General features: G+C 44.0%; 1 protein-coding gene across 3 annotated transcripts in view; it reads right to left on the bottom strand.

Annotated features, from left to right (window-relative positions):
* The window catches only part of LOC111153862 (opioid binding protein/cell adhesion molecule like), a 510,446-nt gene that overhangs the window by 8,012 nt on the left and 479,030 nt on the right, over window positions 1-23,404 (bottom strand). Inside the window, exons 4-7 of one of the 3 annotated variants that reach the window (XM_022513131.1) lie at window positions 12,763-12,900; window positions 12,229-12,349; window positions 11,596-11,747; window positions 10,644-10,670 (exon numbers count right to left, since the gene is read on the bottom strand). In XM_022513131.1, coding sequence (XP_022368839.1) covers window positions 10,644-10,670; window positions 11,596-11,747; window positions 12,229-12,349; window positions 12,763-12,900 — 438 coding nt within the window. The remainder of the gene's footprint in view (window positions 1-10,643; window positions 10,671-11,595; window positions 11,748-12,228; window positions 12,350-12,762; window positions 12,901-23,404) is intronic. The other 2 variants (XM_022513132.1, XM_022513133.1) reach the window with 2 other exon arrangements.

Genomic DNA, 23,404 nt, shown 5'->3' with positions numbered 1-23,404 from the left:
TGAACAATGGAAGGAAGTGGGGGGCAGAGAAGGAAGGGAAGAAGGAAGAAAGGAAGGAAGAAAGGAAATTTTTTAAATGCTCCCAGATTCTGAGAAGAAAGCCATTTGGAACAAATCACCAGCTTCCTTTTCATCTCAGGAACACCCTTCTTATTTTGTGTGTTAGGAGAATTAAATTCAATAGAGCAGACTGAACTTGAATTCTCCCTCTGGGACTCACTAGCAGTATGACTTTGGACAAGACATTCAACTCTGAAACAGCTTTTTTTTTTTTTTTTTAATGTATAAAATGGGGAGGGGTAGTTTCATTTCCTCTTGTAGGATTGCCTTGAAGATAGTTAAGATGATGTGTAAGATCACTGAGTAGAAGTAAAGGATAAATAAGTAGGAGGTAAATTAGAACCAGGGCAATAACTCCTGTTCCTTAAAAGGATCTTTTGTGAACATCCTGCTTTAAACAGAAACCCTGTGGAATAGTAGGTCCTCAAGGACAAGTGCCAAACACCAGCTGAAAGCAAACTTGGCTATGGTGAGCAAGCAAGTGACCTGGTCACTCCTTAAAAGACCTGAAGTAGCTACTAACCACAGGCAATAGCTTCCTAAGGAAGAAAGTGTATTTAGAGGCCCAACTCTTTCTCTGGGCAATTGCCACATTTAAGGAATCATTTTTACTGTTAACAGTGACTCAGTTCAATTAGAATGGCCAGTACAAATATCAGGTTTAATTAGATATTTGCCAGGGATAAATTGGGAGTGAGAATGTGTATTTTTGCCCTTTTCCTCAATCCAGTCCCTCCTCTACCCTTTCAACACTACACACTGTTTCCTTCATGCCTGAAGTGGAGTGTCCCTGAGAGTAAAAGCTGAAATGATGATGCAAAGCCACAAAACAAACTGTGAATGACAACGACAAAATGCCTTGGGGACAGGTACGCAGACAAAAACACTTTTGATCTTCAGCATATAGAAAGAAAAGAGAGATCAAGAGATAAATTCCAGAAATGGTAAATGGCATGAAGGTCAATTGGTCTGTGTACTCTGGGCCAGAGGGAAGATTTATGGCCAGGTGGCTTAGCAGGGTTAAGAGAAGGAAATAAGAAACAAACAAATAAATAAAATAAAGTCCATTGTGGAGAGGCGACTTATTTTGCTAAATTAAATATACTAAACATTAGATTTTTAAGAAGCAATTTGATGGAGGGCTTAACCTAGAAGCAGCCTGTCATCGTAGCTATCCTGGAAGTAAGACTATGCTGCTGCGTCTGAGGGGTGGCAGATCATCCTCGGTGGGGGGCACGTATTGAAGATCAAAGTACCCAAACCCAGCACAAAGTCCCCAAATATATTTGAGCTTACTGATGAAATTTTGTCTTGCAAGAGACTTGAAGCTTAAAAAGGCAATGAATGTATTGAAATGTGTCACGGTTTTTCCTTTCCATGATTGCGTGAAAATATGGCATGGTTCTTCAGCAACATTAGAGTGCACCACTGTAATTCTACTCAAATAGCAGGTGTTAGGGTGATCACATTAAAAAAGAAAAGAAAGAAAAACCCCACAGGCAAGTTGAACTTGGTGATAGCACAGCGAGATCAATGAAATATCTGAAGTGTAAGAAGATACAGTTATGTTCTGAAATTTGAATAGGTTTTATAAGTATGCATATGAACTACGTGACCTCCCTAATGAGGAACCAAAAGGATAATGATGTTCTTGGTGATTAAAAGAGGAGCAAGAAATCTAATTAGAGGATGCACGCGTTAAACTTGTTGGTGAAACATAAACCTATTTTCAGCAGTGCTGGCTGATGAAGGCACTTCATTCCCCTTCAAAGGGAACTTTCCCTCCATTGTCTTTAATTACAGTGGAAAACATGGCACTGTGTTGTTTTACAAGGAAGATTAACCGGGCTTTGCAGCAAGAAGACTTGTGAATAAAGAGGCCAAAAAAGGCAGCCATCTTTGTTTTGTTCTCTTTAGCACTCCCTGTTTTGTATTTACCACAAAGACAAAAGCTGAAGAAGTTAATATCAGAAGTTAATTCAAATCTGTCAGCTCATCAGAAACTTGAAAGAGACAAGACTTTGGTCTATGCCGAACCACAAGCTCTGGTATGTGTGCTGACATCAGCACACCCTGAATGCTCAGTGTTACATTCTAAATGCTTAGACTAATAGCCAGATGTCAATGATTCAGATAGAGGAGGGTGGGGTGCGAGGGAACGACAAGGAACCTCATCAGGAATGGAATGTGAAATGTCTGCATTTTTTTTTTCTAATGTGTTGACATTTTGCAGGTTGGGGAAAATACAAATGATTACACTGCTGTCATCAGCCAAAAGCAATAGTATTTCTCTCTGATTCATTCCCTCCCACCTGGATTTAAATGGTGGATTTGGAAAATAAAAATCATATACATTATCAGCAGGAAATTGACAGATACGTGCGACTTTTGATGTCTCTGCAAGAAGAAATCATCTGATGAACGTCTTCCTAAACAGTGAATTGGAATGTTTGATAGAGTCTTGCTCAGACGAAAGGCTCAGGGTGAGTGGAACCCTAAAGTCCAAATAGGACATATGGAAGCTGGATTGCAAGGGAGAGTATCAGAGAAATAGTAATTTGGCTTCCCTGTGGGGAGAAGACCACAAGTTCTTTCGAGTATTTGGCTTTTCTTTGGTTAGTGGAGAGGTTCGCTCTGCATGAGGGCTATCTATCCCTGATAACCCCATTGATTGGAAATTATATTTACTAATTTGACAGATGTTTGCTGGGCAAAAACCACTGTAACTTACAGGGCTACATCCTTCAAGTGCAGAAACAAATACAAACAAAATAAAAGCTACCCTGAAAGCCAGAAAGTTGAGTGCTTCTTCAGTGGAGCTCAGAATCACTTTATGGACAAAGTAACATTGAGTAGAACCTTAACAGATAAGTACCATTTTATCAGACAGGGAAGATGGCAAAAGCCTCCATCTGTGACCCTACAACATACTGCAAGACATAGGATACATATGGGTTAGAAAGAAACCTGCGCTTAAGATCAGACTGACCTCAATGCAAAACCTGGTGTTGTTACTTCCGTGGGTGGTAGAATGCCTGCCGTGGGGATTCAGTCCTGCCACCTGAATTCTGTGGGCTCCAGGATCTTCTTCTTGGAAGGGGCAATAATAATGATACCAACCTCAAAGTGTTCTTAGCTGTTGAAACCGTGTGTGGGTGATATTTAATAGCTAATGGATTTTTCACTTATTATATTCTATTATTATACTGTAGTTCCCTATCTACTTGTTGGTAGAGGGTTAGGAACTTTATAACTCAGTCTGAATGGATGGAGAGATGAAAAGACCTGAAGCAATATGGTCAGAAGCTGACATCTGTCATGGAATTGCTGTTCTGGGTCTAGCATGGTACACAGAAGGCAGTTGGAGAACCTTGTCTATAAAGGGGTGTGGATGTCAGAGCAAGAAGAACCTTCAAGGCAATGCTCTCCTGGTAGGCAGTTTTCTACAGGGTATGAACAGGTTCATTCTGAGTTGTGGAAAGGTCACATGGTCCCACAGTGACAAAGGGATTAGAGAGGGATCACCAAACATGCAGCAATCGGTAAAAGACTGACATTACTGTTCCAGGAAGGCACAAACCCAGTGTAAGTGAGAATGGAATGGTTAGCTGGCAGTCCAGGCCTGCTTGTTAGGACTCATTGGCCACCAGGTAGAAGAGGAAGGGAGAGGAAGAAGTCAGAATGACCAGACAGATTCTAATGAGAGTGTGGAGGTGAGAAGATAAAGTATATGTCTGAGTGAAGGGCATGCCTGAGAGAGAAAGACTGAGTCTGAAATTCCCATGGAACATTCGGGTAGGGATAGTGGTTTGTAGCTCAGAATTCAGGAGAGTGCTAGAGGTGCTCAGAGACCATAAGCCTTCAGTGTGCAAAAGATTCCCTTGGAGAGCTTGTTTTAAAAGCACGTTCTCGGGGTGCCTGGGTGGCTCAGTGGGTTAAAGCCTCTGCCTTTGGCTCAGGTCATGATCTCAGGGTCCTGGGATCGAGCCCCACATCAGACTCTCTGCTCAGCAGGGAGCCTGCTTCCTCCTCTCTCTCTACCAGCTTCTCTGCCTACTTGTGATCTCTGTCAAATAAATAAATAAAAAATCTTTTAAAAAAATAAAAATAAAAAAAATAAAAGCACGTTCTCAGTTACAATGGCAAAGATTAATAAGGCAGGAAACAACAAATGTTGGAGAGGATGTGGAGAAGGGGAACCTCATACACTGTTGGTGGGAAGAGAAGTTGGTGCAGCCACTTTGGAAAACAAAAAATTAAAAATAGAGCTACCCTATGACCCGGCGATTGCACTACTGGGCATTTACCCCAGAAATACAGAGGTAGTGAAAAGAAGGACCACATATAGCCCAATGTTCATAGCAGCAGTATTTACAATAGCCAAACTGTGGAAAGAGCCAAGATGCCCTTCAACAGACTAATGGAGAAAGAAGATGTGGTCCATATATACAATGGAATATTACTCAGCCATCAGAAAGGATGAATACTCAACTTTTGCATCAACATGGATGGGACTGGAGGAGATTATGCTGAGTGAAATAAGTTAAGCAGAGATAGCCAATTACGTGGTTTCACTTACTTGTGGAACACAAGGAGTAACACGGAGGTCATTAGGAGAAGGAAAAGAAAAGTGAATTGGAGGAAATTGGAGGGGGAGACGAACCATGAGAGACGGTGGACTCTGAGATACAAACTGAGGATTTCAGAGGGGAGGGGGTAAGGGGGATGAGTGAGCCTGGTGGTGGGTATTAAGGAAGACACATACTGCATGGAGCACTCGGTGTTGTACAGAAACAATGAATCTTGGAACACTGCATCAAAAACTAACGATGTATTTTATGGTAACTAATGTAACACAATAGAAAATTTGAAAAATAAAATAAAAGCACATCCTTGGGACCTTTCCTGGAAACTATGCTTGAATGGGTCTGGCCAAGACCCATGAATCTGCATTTTTAAAACACCCAAAGCAAATGTAAAACACACTAAGATATTGTTCTGCAGGTTGCCTAAAGACATAGAAGTCCCCTTCTCTCATTGTGATACACTTCCTGGGCAGACTGATGGGGCAGAAGGTGGAGAGGCCAGCAGCAGACTAACAAAGAAAGGTAAGAAAGTCACTACCCGGGTGTATCACAGAAGCCAGGAGGGGGTGCTAGGGGCCAAAGGGAGATCTGGAGCTGGGTTAGGGGGAGCCAGAGAATGGCAGACTGAGATGTGATGGTGCTAGAGGAGAAGGGGATGGGAACACGGACTCTCCCTGTCAGAGGTTTGGAGGAGAAGGCAAGAGAAGATGTGGGATGGTACACAGAGGGCACACTAAAGACAATCTTCAGACTCCTCGCACCCACTCCTCAGGCCTCCACTGGAGGCACCAGGAAAATGGTGTGTTCTTAATAAAAGAGTAGGGAAGGATAGCTGAGATGCAAGTGTGTTGGGGTGGGGTGGGGTAGGAGACAAAGGCGAGGGCTCTGAGGCTCTGCCTACAAGTACCAGTGGGTTGCATGGCGTTGGGGGTGCGGTCAGCAAAGGGTGGATGCTGAGAGGAGGTGGTTGGTGCTGCCTGTCGTTGAAGAAAATCCAGTTTGAAGAGCAGCCTGATATGTATATTTATTCTAGAGAAAAGGCCATTAGCAAAAGAAAATATAGATTCTGTCCTTATGGCTTGCAGGGGCCGCTGAAGTAGGCTTGAGTCCTGGCTGCTCTGAGGGGGGCTGAGGCATTGCCTGAGGAAAAAATCCAGAGCCTAGATGTTGCCTTAACTGGAATATTTTGCCATTTTCATTTGCAATGACAAGATTCCTATCAGTTGTCCCTGTTCCTGATACTTAACTCTTAATGTAACTAATTTGTGTCGCTATAATTTCACAGATAAAATGTGAGAAATCTGTTTTTCTCTCTGCAGCACCCCCCTCCTTTCTGGCATTGTTTGCACTCTCTGTCCCTCTCCCCTGCCAGTTCCAGTAATCCAGGCGTTTATACGGCTCATTAAGCCCATCGTACTTTCCGCAGTGCCGGATGTCATCAAGTTCAGAATCTTCGCTCTTTGCACTCTAAGGACAGGGGGATGGGGCCTCTTGCTCAGGACCCAGTGGAGGCAAAGTGGGTTGGCAAGCTGAGAGAGTGAGTGGCTTCCTGGGGGGCATAGCTGGGGCCAGCAGGCTGAGCCTGGCCTTCCCTCTGCTATGTGCCGGCCTGGCGGGACTTCAAGGTGCTAGCACTCCAGGTGGTCCTGCAAATGGCTGCTTCCCCTCAGTAAAACTTACTGATACTTAGAGCTGGTTGCTTTTCCATCGAAAAAGCATTTTAACTGCCACCATTTCCGAGGTTATGGAGACCTGCCTTTAATACGGTTTCTCCACTGTTGCTTAAATTTAGAACACTTAGCTGGAAGTCAGCTGAGAGTCCATCTTGTTCTGTTCTTACATTTAACAGACAACCAGGGAACAGAACAGAGAGCATCAGTTCGTTTGAACGAGGGTCGAGACCAGAACACCATTTTCCTTGCTCCTGGTCTCTCGATGTTCTGCTACCTTTCCAGGGGCTGCAGTTGCCCGGCACGAAGGAACATGCAGGCAGTCTAAAATGCCACTTTGAGTTGCACTCTGCCTGCCTGACCTATCCTGTCAGTGTGGCTTTTGAAGGGGCGGCAACTGGCACGCAGGGAAGAAACACCTCATGTCAGTGCCAACCGCTGATTTGTCTCTGCATGTCGCCCACCCACCTGTGTTCACTCTCACCACCTGCCCCATCACTTCCTGCTTCAACCCGCTCACCAGCCCACTGTCTCACTGGTTTTGTCTTATGTGTTCTTTTGAAACTGCTTTCATCCCACTTCCCCTTGTTCTTTGCATGCAGGTAGGAAATAGATAAAGATGTGTTTGTGTGAGACTCCTATTATGAGTATGTGTTGTGATGGGGTCACAGTGCAGAGTCAAAAGGGTCTCCAAAAACAATCGTATACAGTCTTTGAGGGCAAACACCAACGTGTGCCTGGGAATGTGGGGCAGGGGGGAGGTGTGTATTTGGGAAGTATGAATTTATGGGTTGTAAATGTAAAAATCATCCTTTAAAAGAATGGGTTCAGATTTATTTTTTCCTTTTTAAATTATTTTAAAGCACCCTCATGAACTGTTGGTGGAAATGCAAATTGGTATAGCCACTGTGGAAAACAGTATGGAGGTTCCTCAAAAAATTAAAAATAGAATTACCATATGATCCATTAATTCCAATACTGGGTATTTACCCAACAAAAATGAAAACACTAATTCAAATAGATAGATAGATATAGAAAAATACAGATATAGATAGATAGATAGATAGATAGATATAGATATCTCCTTGTGTTTCCTGCAGAATGGGTTCAGATTCAGATGGAACAGGGGAGATGTTGGTGTGGGAAATGGGTCCAAGCAGGCTAATTGTCGAAATGGATTTCCACCTGGAAGGCTGTCCACCAACGTCCATGATGGGCTGCCAAGTATGATAAGTTGGACTGAAGTAGGAAACAGAGCTCAGACACTGGAACCAGCATACATAGGTTTAAACCTCAGCTCAAGCATTTGTACGCCACTGAGTTGAATAACCTGCCTAACGTCTCAATTTCATCCTCTGTAAAATTGGGATAAATATAGTACTTGCTTCCTACAGTCATTAAATGAGACAAAACATGTAGAACACTTAGTCCAGTGCCTCTGCATATAGTAAGTGGTTGGTAACACTAGTTAACCGGAATTACAGGAATACTAAGGATTAGAAGGAACACTTATGGCCAGCGGAAGGGGGTGGTCAACTGGACAATGTCACTCTGGTCTTGGGTTAAGCTATTTCTACTCAGGCATAGCGTCAGACAATTACAGGACATCTTTTCTAAAATACCTGCACTGATGGGAAGGAAAAAAAGAAAAAAGAAAGAAAAAGGCAAGCTGAGATTGACTTTCCCAGAGCCATTCAACCAGTGAGCAGCACAACCTGGCTTCAAAGAAGCTCTGAGTTTATAGACCCTACTCCATGCTGCCATATTTCACCCCTGACAGCTGAATTCCTGCGGCTGGCATCACCAACACACCTTTCCCATCTCTCTATACCTGTTCAGTCATTCAGCAAGACTTTTCTGACCCACGACTATATGTGAAACTCTGTCCTAGGTTCTAAGGATCAAACCAGACATGGTCCCTTTGTTTATGGAGCATACAGGCTGAAGGGGAGGGAAGACTTTAATGAAACAAACTAAATAAATGAAATGGAAGTAAAATTGCAAGTAGCAAGGGGAGGCTATAGGGACAAGGACTGTAGCTGTTGTGCACGCCTGTGTCCTCTTTACTGAGAACAGTGCACTACTTGTGGCAAGCCCTGGCATGCACTTGCTGAATGAATGCTAGCAAGTACACCTTGGTGAGAGTGGCCTTCCAAAGTATTATGCGGGAGACTGCAGTGGAGGACTGGCCTACTCAGAGAGGTCTGGGAAGGCTTCCCTCAGGAAGGGAAGCTGAGAGGGGAGTGGTTACTAACCAGGTAGAGCAGGCTGGGTGGATTACGGGGATTGGAGATGCTGTAGTAAAGGGCACAAGAGACCCTGGAAGAAAGGAATGCACAGTTCAGTTGAGCAACAGTCTTGGCAGCCGTACAAGGGAAAGCAGCAACAAGAGGGGCTGTGTCCCAGGTGTTGGCAAGCAGCAGAAGTGACTACAATACCTTGCATTTACACAAGTTTCAATTTGTCACACCTCTGTGGTAAACACTGTCTTATGGACCATACACAATGACAGGCAATAGGCCAGGAAACATCATCCACATTTTAGCTGGGTAAATTGAGGCCTGTAGACTTGGCATATTGTTAAAGTCAGGCATCTAAACATAGCACCTGTGGGGCTCTCTCTCTCTGTAAGACCTACCCAGTCCTCTCACCAGGCTTTTAAAGAAGGTACTGATATCCCAGTAGCACACAGGAGGAAAGTATGGCTCAGCAAGATGAGATGGCTGACATGTGACTGGCTGGATTGGGATAGGAAGCTGTGTCTTCCCTGTGGACCAGATTGTATTTCCCTGCATTCATATATTGAAGACCTAATATCCAATGTGTATTTGGAGATGGAGCCTATAAGGAAGTAATTAAGATTACATGAGGTTATAACGGGAGGGCCCTGATTCCATAGTATTAGGGTCACAATAAGAAGCCATGCCAGAGAGCCCTGTTTTTCTCCTCCTGCCTCTGCCATTGCTATCTGTGTCTCTCCATATTCCACACCTACTTAGAAGAAATGCCATGTGACCTCAAAGTGGTCATCTACAAGCCAGGAAGAGAGCCCTCATCAAAAACAGATGGCAGCTCTTCCTGGCTTGATGCTGGACTTCTGGCCTCCAGAATTCTGAGGAAAAGCATTTCCATTATTGAAGCCACCCAGTCAATGATACTTTGTTAGGTCAGCCCTATAAGGCTAGTCCAGTCTTAGTACACATTTGCTGTTGTTACCTACTGTGGCATGCCTCTTTCATTAGTGGTAGGGAAGCACAAGAAACTAGATTATCTGGTTTCAGTCCTAGGTTCCCTTTCTTGGCCATATTCAGTACCCCTTGTGACCCCACTGAGTGGGGAATGGCAGGGTGAGAGTCAGAGCATCACACCCATCCCACCCTATCCCCTCAGTTTTATCAAAAACCAAGAGATAACAGTCAAAGAGCTCAACGTGTGGGCAGTGCAAAGTGGCCCATGATCCTCCTAGATCCAGAGCTAAGAAAACTGACAGTTATAGAGCTGATGACGGGTCTGGAAAATTCAGATGTTACCACTTTGTATGTGACTGAGATCAAGCACAGGGATATAGGGCTGTGAGGCAGCTGTGTGTGGAAGTACAGCTAGGCACCTGCCGCTGCTTCATCTAACATGCATGACTGTGTGAGTGTGCACACGTGCCCATCACTCTCGTTATCCATGATCTGATGAAAGCCCAGTCCAGCACCTACCCATTGGTATGTGTACTTCCATGTTACTTAACCTCACTGGTCCTCCTTTTACTCATCTTTAAAATAGAGTTAATAACCAGCTATGTACAGTACTAACAAAATGCCTTGAATCCAGTAAATATTTGGTAAATGGTAGGTATTATTACTGTTATTATGAATAATGACTCCCAAGTACTTCTATTTTAAAATGAAGTTTATAGAATTAAGTCATTATCTCTTTTTTGCCTTGAGCTAAAAGAATAAGACATTCGCACTAAGGTGACTTCCCCATGGAGACAATCATTTGATAATCCATTTCATCTCTGTGCTGGGTTCCTTTTGATGCTATTGTGTGCAGAAACAGCAGAATACTCATCTATTTGAGAGGCCACCAAGTCCAAGTGTATTACTTTGGGGGCAAACCCTTTCCCCCAAAATATAAAATGATGTGTGTACTTGAAAGCCATCATATTCTACATGCTTGTTACCTAAACTATGCAAACCAAACCCACTGAAGTCTGTCTACTAAGAATACGTAAGCCAAGGAGGAGGAGCAGGCAAGCCTATCTTTGAAGTAGGTTTTAATTCAAAACCATAGGCATTCAGGCAGGCAGAGGAAGGAAGGAACATGCTGTACCCACCTGCCACTGCTGATGAGGGGCTTATTTCTAAGACACACACAGCACAATGCACACACAATGCAGAGAGAAAACAAAAGACATAGATCACACATTTCAGATGGTTGGTGGACAAAGTTTAGTTAATGTCAATGCTGAAAGCTCGTTCAGGGTCTGAAATACACATGGAAAAATGAATACCTTTCCATCCCACACACCTCTAACCAAATTTCAGCAAATAAACAAATACATACACACACGAAATATCACAACAAGCTGACTCTGGCCCATGATGTGAAATGGGGCACAAGGAGATGGACACATCAACGTGGGAAGGCTGAGTGAGGGAAAGATAAGGGCTTCCAAGGGCGCCAGTCAGGGCTCTGGAGACCTCTCCATCCATACGGGAGGAAAAGACCTTCAGAGAAGGGTTTGATTCTCCAGCGGTGGACAGAACAGTTGTCTTGATGCGGACACAGACTACTGCTCTATCCACTCCCATGAAGGATAACATGACATGGCAATCCACATGAGAATCATGATGGCAGAAGTTGACTTGGTTCAAATCTATAAATATAACCCCCAGAATTATAGACTCTTCCCATAGAAGGTATCTTAATTTTTTTTTTTTTTTTCCTAACTTACCCCCGCAGACTGTTGGGTACTACATTTGGAACTTTTCCATGGTTCTATGTTCTTTATGGCAACCACCATTCAACTCGGTTCAGAATTGGGTTTACTCCTTTTGTAAGGTGCAAACCTTGCCTTTCAATGGACCAGAAGATATCAATTACCTTGTAAACATCACTATATCACATGCTTAAGAGAATGACAAGGAGAAGTACTTCATCTCTAAGGATGGTGGATTGAGCAGTATGGATGGACACAGGCCAAGCAGATCAAGCCTTCCTCCCTCTGTAGTCCCACAGTTCTCCCTCATAGCTGAGCCCACTGTACCCAGGCTTCTAGCACTCACCATACAGTGTGATGCTAGCGTTGGTGTTCCCAAGCTTGTTTGTGGCCACACAAGTATAGTTCCCATAATCCTTTTCTGAAACATTGAAGAAAGTCAGAGTGGATATGCGGCCTTTGTTCTCAATCCTCATGCTGCCCAGGCCGGTGGCTAGCCTGCAATAAGAGAAGGTATTGCTGGTCTGGTTCTACAAATAGAGTGAAATAGCAGACAGAGATGCTGGGGGGAACTGAAAGATACCAGAGATGAATTCTACCAGGAGCCTCTGCCCACAGACACCTTTTCTCAATCTGAACCAATCCCTCTGACCCAAAACATGAGTACCACAGCCTCCACAGGAGGAAAAATGAAAGGATGCTCATGTTCCAAAGGTGAGATTCACTGGCTTCTAGTCACTAAGGGCTGCCATGTCTACAACTAACCTCCGATTCTGAAATGAGGTCAGTTCATTTTCCCAGTGGCCAGCTTCCTTGATTTTTGTGTTTGTTTCTGGCTCTAGAAAGAGACTCTATTATAAAGGGGACTAATGCATTTTGGTTTTGCCATCTTTCCCCTTTACTTTATCATTCTCTTTCCAAGTGGAGAATGATCCATCAGCTCTGCTTCAGATATGCCTGATTTTTGTTTTCAAGGTACCTGGTGTCTTCCTTGAACCACTGGAATTCAGCCATAGGCACTGCAGAGGCTTCACAGCTCAAGATACCTTTCTGACCAACGGACACACCAGTGTTCTTGGCTTTTGAGATATAGGGAGGGTCTGTGGGAGGAAAATGCAGAGTGATTTCATGAAACAGATGAAAGGCACATTTAGTCACCTGCTGTGCAAATGGATTTCTTGTGCCACCCCACCTTCCTAGTTAAACAACCATTTATTTTAGGAAAAGAGTTTCCTGCTCAAGGTTATTGCATTTACCCCAGCATCTTCTTAAGCCTTGAAACCAATTCAAAGTTAACAATTCTCCCCATTAGCTAAAAGCTCTGATGGGCACAGGTAGACTCCAGGGGCAAAACGGCAATGGGGACAGTCATGGTGCAAAGCAATCTGAGAATATATTTTCCTGTTGGAAACAATTTGGGACGATCAGAAAATGACGTTGCCATGAGCAGCTTGCTCCCTCAGTCCCTATATTCTCTTTCCCCCTGAAACTTCCTGACGATGGGTCAACTCACAGTTTACAGTGATTTTTACTTTCCGCACATCAGGTGCGGCGACATCATTCAGGGCACTGCATTCATACTCCCCAGACTGGTCACGTTTGATGTCAGAGATTTCCAGGTATTCATCCTCACTCACAAAGCCCTGGCCTTCTGGAAGAAAGAAAGAAAGAAAGAAAGAGAAAGAAATAATCAAGAAGCTGTGAAACCGGGGACAGAACTGTATTCACATCATAAGCATGTAGAGGAAAGAAGACAAAAAGCTGTAAAAATGAGGTTTGAACATTGAGTCAAAGATTATAAGGTAACATGTTGACCAAATAGTATGGCATTTGGGGAAAGAAATTCTCTGCTTGAGTCTTGGGTCATTGTGTTTTTGTCTAACTCACTTTAACTTTTCAGATCATTTGAAAAGAACAGATTTTCATTATTTTTCTGATATGATTATGATGAGGATTAACTAATAGAAGACATATGAAATACCTAGCACATTACTAAACTTCATTGTTTTAAAGAGAATTTTCATGATCAATAATACAATAAAAAATGTGGGAATAACTTAAGAGTGTGTTAGCATGAGCATCTTAATTTTTCATTATGTAGAAATCCCTTCATGGGGCACCTGGGTGGCTCAGTCCATTAAAAATCTGGCTCTTGATCTTGGCTCAGGTCATGATCTCAGGGTCATGAGATTGAGCCCCTAGTTGGACTCCATGCTGGGCGTGGGGTCTGCTTCAGATTCTCTCTCCCTCTCCCTCTGCCCCCCCACCTCACTGTCTCAAAAAAAAAAATTCCTTTGGATACAGAACTCAAACAACTAACGACAGGTAAAACAAATAAGTGACCATTTAATAGTTTAATACAGATAGATGCAAAGCAGTTGATTCGGTTTCAAAGTGTCCTAGAGAAGATGAACTGGAGAAAAATGAATATGGAAGCATTTCGTAACTGCTCTGCATTAGGTGCTCAATAAATGATAGACAGCATAAGATAAACATCATAGCCCCATATGATGGACCCGTGGTCACTAGAACAGCCTTGTGGATTTAATACCCAACTTTGAGGGACATTCTGGAGGTTTTATTCCTAGGCACCTGTGAAGCTTGGAATTCATGATCAAAATATTGTAGGGTTGCAAAATATGTGTTGTTTACAACCCTCATGATGTGTCTTACAACAATCTGGCTCCTTTGTCTTATCCCTTACCGCTCTCCCTGTGGTTCAGTGCAAAGAGAACAGACCCTCTGTCTTGAATCCCAGATGTTTTCAGTTTTGTCAAAGCACCAGACTCCTGTGAAAACCCAGCCAACACAAAGGCCAGGGATGAAGTAGAGCCATTTGAATTTCTTGTAGGCCTACTGCCTGATTCTTTTTTGTGTTCCAGGAATTAGAGTGAAAATAGTTTTCAGGAGGATAAAAACACATTATAACTTCCCTCACACCTCCCTATAAACATATTCCTATCCAATGGGTGTTCCATCAACTAAGTCTAAGTCCACCATGGATGTGGAACAGCAGGAAAGTGAGGTGTAGGATGATGAGAAAGGGGTAGGGAGACAGGTGCTTTAACATCCCGACTTTGCTCTAAGTCTAACCTCTTGGGGAGTTTCCACCCACCCTGCCCATTTCCTCAGACCACTTGCTTTTCAGGTCCTGTTTTCTTCCCTGCCTCCAACCCCCACCCCAAGTCCTAACTACCCAGGCTCTGTCATCAGTTACCAAGTACATCCCAAGCAGGTGTGGGTCCTCTGGCAAAATATCTTTCACACAGCCCCTCTCTGTATAAAAAATCAGATTCATCCAACATCAGCACCATCCTGGTAGCCCAATCTCATGCAATTACATGAAAGAAATCTTGCATTGTCAGGAGGAGCAATCCTTTGCCAACATCCTAGAACGTGGACCTGTGGACTGCATCCCCAAACAAGCCCACAGGTATGAGTCTGGGGATCTCAGGGAATCTGGTTGAACCCATGTAAAGAACGGCCAAGAGTAGAAGTTGGAAATGCACCCTGAAGAGGAGAAATGGGGCTCAGAACAGGACACACACTCCCAGTTTGGTATCTGAATGTCTCTCCTTAATAGTGTTTCTGGCATTGGCTGTTCCTAGGCACCAGAGGAGGACTTAGAAAATGTCAAAGAAGACACTCTAGAGCATGGCGCCCACTGGGGTTGGGGTGGGCCCTATTCACTGGGATCTCAAGGCAGTGGTGCTGGTCATAAGCCTGCCACCACAGCAGACACTTAATCATTCAGGCTAGTTCATATCTTAATTCCTCAAGATTCATTAGAGGGATAGAAAAGTCTTCTCATCCTTTATTCCTTATTTCTCCCAGATTTAACAGAATCTCATAGTTGAAGAAGGTTTGGGGATCACTTATTTCAGGAAGTCTATGAGGATATAAAAATTGCCTCACTTGTTGAAATGATGTTGGTTGGCCAATCTAAGTATACAGCAATGAAATCAAATACACCAAAACAACGTCCCAGATTCACTTTGCCTTTTCTGCAATGAACAAGTATGGCAGGATCAAAAGGGTGCCTCCTTACTACTAAGATGCCATGATTTGTTCAAAATGTTCTACAGTGCATTTGCCACAAGTAATTAAACCCCACTGCATCTGACCAAACAAAAGAGCCACCTGCACCAGGCCTGGCGGGAGCCTCAGGCAGGGTCACTGAGCCCGTTTCCGTGCAGAGAATAAGATAGAACCATACCATGCTACATAGTAACACCGGGCGCATGTCTTAAAGATCCTGATAAGGCAGGTTTATAGATGCTATTCTCTTTAGAAGTGCTGGCTTGTGCAAAGGGACAGGATCACCTTAAAGAAGATGGAAGCCAGTGTGCTGGGACCCTAAGGTAAGAGTAGGGCAGATCCTGGGTCCTTCATGGAGGAATTACTGGATGATACAGCCACCCTCTGGAAAGTGGGAATGTATTTTTCTTATCTGTAATGTTGTTTTTATGGAACACTTATATGACAGCAAAAAAGGGAGGAAGGAAGAGAGCGTTTCGTGTAAAATGGGGATCATTACAATAATACTACCTCATTAAGTGAGAAAATGAATTTTGTCAAGTTCGTACTATAAAGTAAATGCTTTACAGATTTTAATTTGCATATACATCCCTCTGGAATCTAAAAAGTACATAGGTTCTGACTCAGTAAGTCTAGAGTGGGGCCTGGGATTCTGCATTTCTAACCAGTATCCAAGGTCTCCAAGTTGCTGCTCTGGGACCCACGCACTGGGCAGTGAAGCTACAAGGCACCAAAACATGCTCTTCTCAGCTCACTCTTGTCACCCATTTGTAATGATCTGGGTCTGTGAAGTGGCCACTTGGTCAACAAAGCTTACTGAGCACCTCTCATGCCGAGATCCTTGTGGTGCCTGCATCTCAAGAGACACCCTCCTCGGAGTACAGCACTCAGTCAAGTGCACTGAGGTCAAAGATCTGGACCCCTGAAGATAACTGAGTGTTTATAGTCTGCATGCTGTCAGTTTTCTTTGCTAAGAAATGGGAAGAGGACGTTGAAGCCACTCCCCATCTTAGGCCCACTGAAAGTGATGGAGATGTCATTTTTGTTACTGCTTTGAATACCAGGTGAACAAATTGAAGTTGCTAAATGCCTACAGACCTAAGAAACTGCAGGGTCGAATGCTTTCCCTGGCCTCTCCTGTTCCAGTTGAGTGTCAAATTCTGACTCCATCCTGCAGCAAAAGGGGCAGAAGGCAACAAACGTTTTAATCCTCTTGTGCTTGCCAGGAAGACAAACTGCTGATGTGGAGGGAGAGGAAAGAAGACAGGTAGGAAGAAACTTGAGGGAAGAATAGGAGAGGAAGGAGAAGGAGGAGGAAGAATAGGGTACTGATACGAGGAAGGAAAGAAAGATGGGGGTGGGTGCCAACGAGATGGCTTGGGTGTCACTGGAAAGGTTCTGAAGACACATTCAAAAGGGATTAAAGGAAAAACACAGGCTAAAAGGACTACAATATTTTCTCTGATGAAATGTATGAAAACGGGAGTCCCAAATCGGCTTCACAGTTTTGCTTTGTGGTGAGATGTCCCTTAATAAGCCAATAACCCAAAGGCTGCCCTATATATTCAGACATCCTCATATAACGTGATTGGAAGCAAAAGGAAGTGAATTCTGAATCATTGGCAGAAATATATTTTTAGAAAGGGGTTATTTCTTCCCACAGACAAGTACTTGTGAGAAGGTAAGTTCAATTCACTGTAGCAGTGAGATTAAGATCTGCAAGAATACAAATGGGGCCATTTATCAGGGGATGAAGGAGGTCCCTAGGCCAGGACCCCTCAGATGCAGGATGCATGAGTGAGCCCCATGGTTCTGCGTGCACGGGGGGCTTCTTCTGCGGGGAGGCAGATTCTGACCCAGCCACAGACTGTAAAGAGCAAGACATGGCCACAAGCAGGGCCTGCCATCTTAGAAACAAAGGAGCAGACTGAGAAACAGCTTCAGGGAAGGACCCCTGGTGTGACCTGCTTTCCCGACATCACCTGCAGTCATTTTACCCACATGTACCTGGGTTAGACACTGGGTGTTGGGCGGAGACAAGGTAGAAGACAAGGCCCTTGACCTTGGGTAGTCTACAATCTCGTGAGCCTAGAACTCAGCAGTTTATATTTTTCTATCCCTAGGCTCATTTTTCAGTTCCTAATTGTTTTTACATCCCTCTAGTAAAAGATGGTGGGCTAGAAAGATTTATTAGAGCTGGAAGCAACGTAAGCATTCAGGGATGAAGAGACCAAATAGGAAATCCGGACTAAAATCTAGATGCGTCCTGACCTGGTTCTTCTTCTTTCTGTCCCCCTTCCCATCCTGCCCTTCCATGCCAACCATCTCTCAGCCACCACTCTTATGCTTGATTTTTTTTTTTCCCTCACATAGGCCCTTAGAATTTTACAGTTCTAAGCACCAAAGGGCTCAAAGATTTTAGTTTTCTATGCATTTTTTTTTTTTGGATTATTGTCCCTGATGGAATATCTTCACCTATTCTGCATAAATATCCCCAGGGATGATTTCAGAGGGAAGCCCATTCCTTTGTTAGATTATTTACATCATCCAAAAAAAAGTCATCCTCATATAGAGCAAAGCCTGCCTGGTGTCTCCCTTTGAAATGATTAAAAGTAGCCTTCTGGGTGTCCCAGCCTCACTGTCCCTCCTCATATGCCACGGAAAGCTGCCACTCTATCCAGGGAAACTGCTTTGTGAGGTTAAGTGTCAGCACCTGTCACAGCTTTTGCCATGAGGCCTGTCAGGAGGTGGCTCACAGTGGCACATGCCTGGGGGCAGGTGCCTTGAAGGAAATGAACATGAGGAGGATAAGAGTAGGGAGGAGGGGTAAGAATTTAAGGAGTCATCTACACAGAGCAAATGGCTTTCTGAAGACATGGTCAATAGAAAGAGAACTCCAGTGGGCAAGAAAGGAAGAGAAAGCCATTGGGAGTGGAAAGCGCATGGGCACCCCATAGTCTATCTGGCTCACACAGAAGGATTTCTGGAAAAGCAAGAACAGACGTTTCTCTGCTCCTCAGCAAGAGGGGTTATTATAGATGTTCCATAATAACACTGGACTTGGAAATTGGGAATCCATTGTCCAGATGATCATATGAATGCTTCTAACCCTTTTTGATCCATCTTGGACCATAGCTTCTTGCCTATTCACCAACACTAAGTATTCATTCAAGCGATCAAGGAACTGAGATTTTACCCCTGTAAGAAATGCTTAGTACCATTCTTCAAAAAAGGTGTGGGTTGGCTGTCATATTGACCATATGCTAGAAATCCTGCCCAGACGTCTAGAGCAAGATAAGGCCAAGGAAAGGCACTGTCTGGAGTAGTCCCCTCCCAGTGGCTTCTGTGTCCTTGCCATGTGTGGGGCAAGGTAGATGTCAGAAGTGCTTGTGGGGTTGTGTTCTGAAAGCTTGTCACTCATCCATCTCTCTCGAGGATTCTGGCCAGTAGAACATAATCGTATCAAGTGAACCACAAACAGATCAAAATATGAGCTTTACTGCTATCAGGCTGACCCACAATCTGGGCTTGGCATCCAAAGATGACACGGGTTCTTGCTTTTCTCCCTGTGAACTAAAGATATCCGGACTTGCTCAGTTGGAGTACTTGCCTTGGGTATTCACTTACAGGCCAAATGTTGCACCTGGGAATAAAGGCTATATTGGAATAGATAGTCCAGGGTATGGAGAACACTTTGCCCCAAGCAGAGGTAGATCAGGAAGTTGATGGAGAATCAGGAGTGCCATCTCACTTCTAGGTGGTCTTATTCTGGCATGACAAGGTCCAGTGGATGCCTAACAAATCACTTTATCAATGACATTACTCATCATCCATGAAGGAGACAAAGAGTGACTGAGGTGGAAGAAGGGACTATCACTCCCAGAAATTACAGGAGATGCTGCCTTCTGGAAACCTATAGGCTAGGGAGTGGGTTTCTCCCTCCTCCCCAGAGATCTCATGATAGCATTCTCAATCACAAATCTCCCGACACAAGAGCCTCCTTCTCCTGAAGGACAGAAACAAAAGAAACATGCTTGAGTAGGAACAAGGATAAAGTCTCAGAATTTCGGACAATATGGCTCATGTGACCTTGATATTGTACTATTTGCACTTGCTTCCTATATGGTAGCCATCCCATTGTCTAAACTGCAAGTAGACTGAGAAGGGATTACAGCTTCAACTTCCTTTAACTCTGTGTGTATCTCATGTAGGATGAACATACAGCATCTCTTCACTCTATGTGTGATGGGCAAGGGTTTGGAAACTGAATTCCCTCTAAATTCTCCCTCTCTGCATAATCTTCTCTCTCTCTCTACCAGGCCCATCTCTACCCTCTCTATCCTCCGTAACCCCGTGACTCTCCTTAGAATGCTGTTGGGAAAAAGCAATTGTGGGCTCCCCATCCTTAATTAAACCAGGGCACATGGACAGCAGTACATTCCATCCTTGCTTGCTCCCAACTCCCAGATACATCCCTTTGCTGCTGGAGTTAATGAAAAGTGTGATAAACTCACTGTTTCATTTTCTCTTAATTAATACAAGCAATTGAATTGTGCTAAAGTCATTTTGGTTTGGAGACTGAGCCTCTGGGTCAATGTCTCACTTGCTGGCGGTGACAAAAACTCTTTGTCTTGGGCTCAGATAACCTTTCTCAGGCTATGGCCACCAGGACCTTGCCCAAAGAAGGGGTGGCTTGCTCCTGTCCAGGGCTGCCTTGCTGGCTACCTTCCCTGAGGTTGACAGCAAGTTGGCTAATGACAAGACCAATATGTGACTGTGAAAGTCAGGTGAGCTTCTAGTGGGGGAAAGAGTACATTAATAATGCTCCTGGGAAATGGGGCTCAAAGGAATTGCCTGGCAGTGGTGAATTTCCTAAGTCTTTGTCATTTTCTGATGGGACAGCTGGGATGACACAATAAGAGAAGGGCTCAAATGACTCTCCAGTGGGACTAAACAGAAAGATCAATTCTGGTACAGGGGCTCTCTTTATCAGAGGTGGAAAGCCAGAGGCAGGGGATTTGAAGAGTTTTGCCTGGTAAGTGGGGTCAGGAGAATGCAAAATTAAGAAGCCTCTGTACAATGAGGTCGAGGAGGGAGGGCCTAGAGATCTTATCCCAGGTGACACATGATATCATTCAAGGAGCACTTTAAAAACAGACTCTTGAGCCCATACTTACAGACTGATTGAACTAGCCCATCACTGCATCCTCTAAACACTGCCCAGGGCACTCGAATATATAACCAGAAATGACACCCCCAGTTAATACATGGAGAACTCCTGTGGCCTTCACTTGCCAAGTGCCAGCCAGTTCCACTTATCGACTCCCAGGCATCCTCTGCTGTGAAGACATTCAGGACCTACCAGTCGATAAAGCTCTGCACATCTCAGAGTGTGCTCAGGCCTTTTGCTGACTATCCACTGGCCTTTATGAGAGACACAGAGTTGGGATGTCAGCAGGTGAGTCAGGGAGAGGGGGCCTTGCAAGGTAATGGCAGCCAGGCCTTCATCAACCCACAGTGGATGGGGATGCCCAGATCCACAGATGCAGAGAATCAGGGCAAGAATCAGTCTTTCCAAAGTGAAGACATGTAGTTAGTTTGGCCTTTGTGTTCTCTTTTCTGAGATGGATTCATTAGCTATAAGAAAAATCAGGACATGAGTGTTTTATAATCTAGATGACCCTGTTGACTCAGAGGGAGTAGTCCTGAGTGATACAGAAAGAGCCAGGGTACTGGCACAGATGTGGCACATTCCCTTTCAGTAGGAGTTCCGAGTGCATGCTGGATAAAGAAGAGAAGAGATGAACACACACACACATGCACACACACATGCACGCGTGCGCAGAGAGAGAGAGAGAGAGAGAGAGCATGAGGGCACAGAATTCAGAAAACCAGAATTTCTCATATAGACAGACAAACGGCTGGAGGCAGAAACTTAAATCCATTTGGAGAACGGAGTAGCTGACATGGTTAAAAAAGTAGCTAACATTTATATTCTACAAAGTATCCAAATATGAACAGAAATAAACATCTCTGACCAAAAAGACACAGAGGTTGAAGAAAACAACATCATGACTTACAGAAAGCTTAGCTGAAATAGCTGAGTTTTTGACGAAATGTTAAGGATATTTGAAAAGTTTTTCTTTATTACAGGATTTTTTTCTTCACTACTACTATTTGCACTCTGAACCAACAAGGTTATTTCATAACTAACAACTAAAAAGTGAAGGAATTCTGTACTTTAGTTGAAATAAAATACTGCTTTAAAAAATAATCAATACTTTCTAAAAAACGAAATTAAGCCACTGAATGAGATACTACTTCCTCCATGCATGTATTTCTTGTATATGTCTTAAGAAAGTTTGATTTGACCTTGCTTGCATTAGCCTAAGCAGGAATGACCAGTTACCTATGCCCAGTTTCTCAAAGAAAATAATATTGTGGAGGCACAGACATGTCCCATGCCACCACATGGTCATTAAGTATCCTGCACCAGAGGGGGCTTGAGAACTTGGCTTCTTGAGCTCGCAGCAAGTCTTTTTGTCAGAATCTGTTGGGGACCGAGTGGTGTCCCAATTCTTCAAATTATTTCTAATAACAGAGCAACATCAGACCAAAGGCTGTACCCCTTACGTGCTTTGGGAGGAATTAAAACTTTCCTTCCCTAGGGATTAATGTCTTTCTACAGCAACACTAAGGAAGCCTGTGTTATTTTTCAAGTAGGGTGACCTACTATTAAGTCCATCCAGTACACTCTCAGTGGACACCTATTTTCCAACACTCATTAATTAACGGTCACTTCCCCTCTCAATAGTGTGCTTCTCTGGATGACAATCTCTGTGGCCACCGCACTTCCAGCTTATGGAAACGCTGGCCATCAGGATCTGCCCAGACTGCTGCTTGTACTTTATCCGCCTATGGGTCTTTCCCAATACTCACACTTTTAAAATCAATGAGAGACAGTGGTCTGGTCCCCAAGGAGATTGTGGATTTTCAGATGTAGAACTCTGCTAGATGAGGGTCCGGAATGACTGTGTGCTCTCTTCCTCAGAGCTTAAGAGTCATGAGCTAACTACTTTTCTGTGGGGTTACAGGCTAGAGCAGCTGCTTGGAATGTAAGCCCAACTAGAGTGAGGGCATGAGCACTGCAACCCACAGGATGGAAACCAGCTGGAGTTCAACAGATGCTGGCTCAAAGTCCTGGCAGTTCAGGTACCAGACCAGATCTGGCCTTCTAAAATGGTTAAGATGGCCCACAGCACTCACAGAACCAGCCGCAGGGCCTCTTCAGGCTACTGGGGAGATGCTCTTTTGAGGAAGAACAGCCCTGTGTCTGCAGATGAATCCTTGATGCAGCCTGACCTTTCCTGTGTTCTCTCTTCCTTCCTTTTCTCTTAATCTCTACCTTTTAGCCTCTCCCCAGATGAGCTGCCAATAGCACAACCACATGACAATGGTGGTAATTATCAACGTTCATTAATATTTTTAAAATCCTTGTATTTGCTTCCAGGCAAAATACCCACTAAGCCAAGCAGCATACTTGGCATGCAGGCCACAACTGAGACATTCTGCACACTTCACGGAGCTGGAGGGCCTGAGCTCTGAAGCATCACAGGGAGATAACTAGGCTCACGCACTCAGCTATAGCAGCCATTGAAAGGAAGAATTAGGAGCTGTGCACTCAATGGACAATGTTTCTGCCCTTGGGGCCTAGAGCCCTTGATGTGATGTTAGGTCCCTTTGGAAACTTTCCTGTCAAGGGCCCTCTGTATCTGCACCTTGCACTATTCTGGGCAAGTCTGACTGCTTCTTATCATCCAACTTGGACTCTTATTAAGCTGATCTCTCACAAAAGACAACTATCTTCCTAGACTCCCTTCTTAGCCTCGTCCCCATAGAAGTCACAGTACCCATGGTCTTTATGACTCTGCCAAGAGCAGGAGTAAGTGGAGAAAAAGTACTGAACTGGAGACCAGAAGACCTGGATCTAAGCCTAGCTTTGCCGCTCGTGTGCTATGTGACTTTGTGTAAATGTTTTTAGCACCCCAAGTCTTCATTATTTCTTTTCCTATTAAATAAAAACATGTACTGGATGATTTCTAAAGTCATTTCTAGTC

The sequence above is a fragment of the Enhydra lutris genome, unplaced genomic scaffold, assembly GCF_002288905.1.
Source record: "Enhydra lutris kenyoni isolate GAN:26980312 unplaced genomic scaffold, ASM228890v2 scaffoldscaffold34, whole genome shotgun sequence".
Classification (NCBI taxonomy): domain Eukaryota; kingdom Metazoa; phylum Chordata; class Mammalia; order Carnivora; family Mustelidae; genus Enhydra; species Enhydra lutris.
Note: the sequence above shows the minus strand (reverse complement) of the source record. Positions and strands in the feature narration are given on the sequence as shown.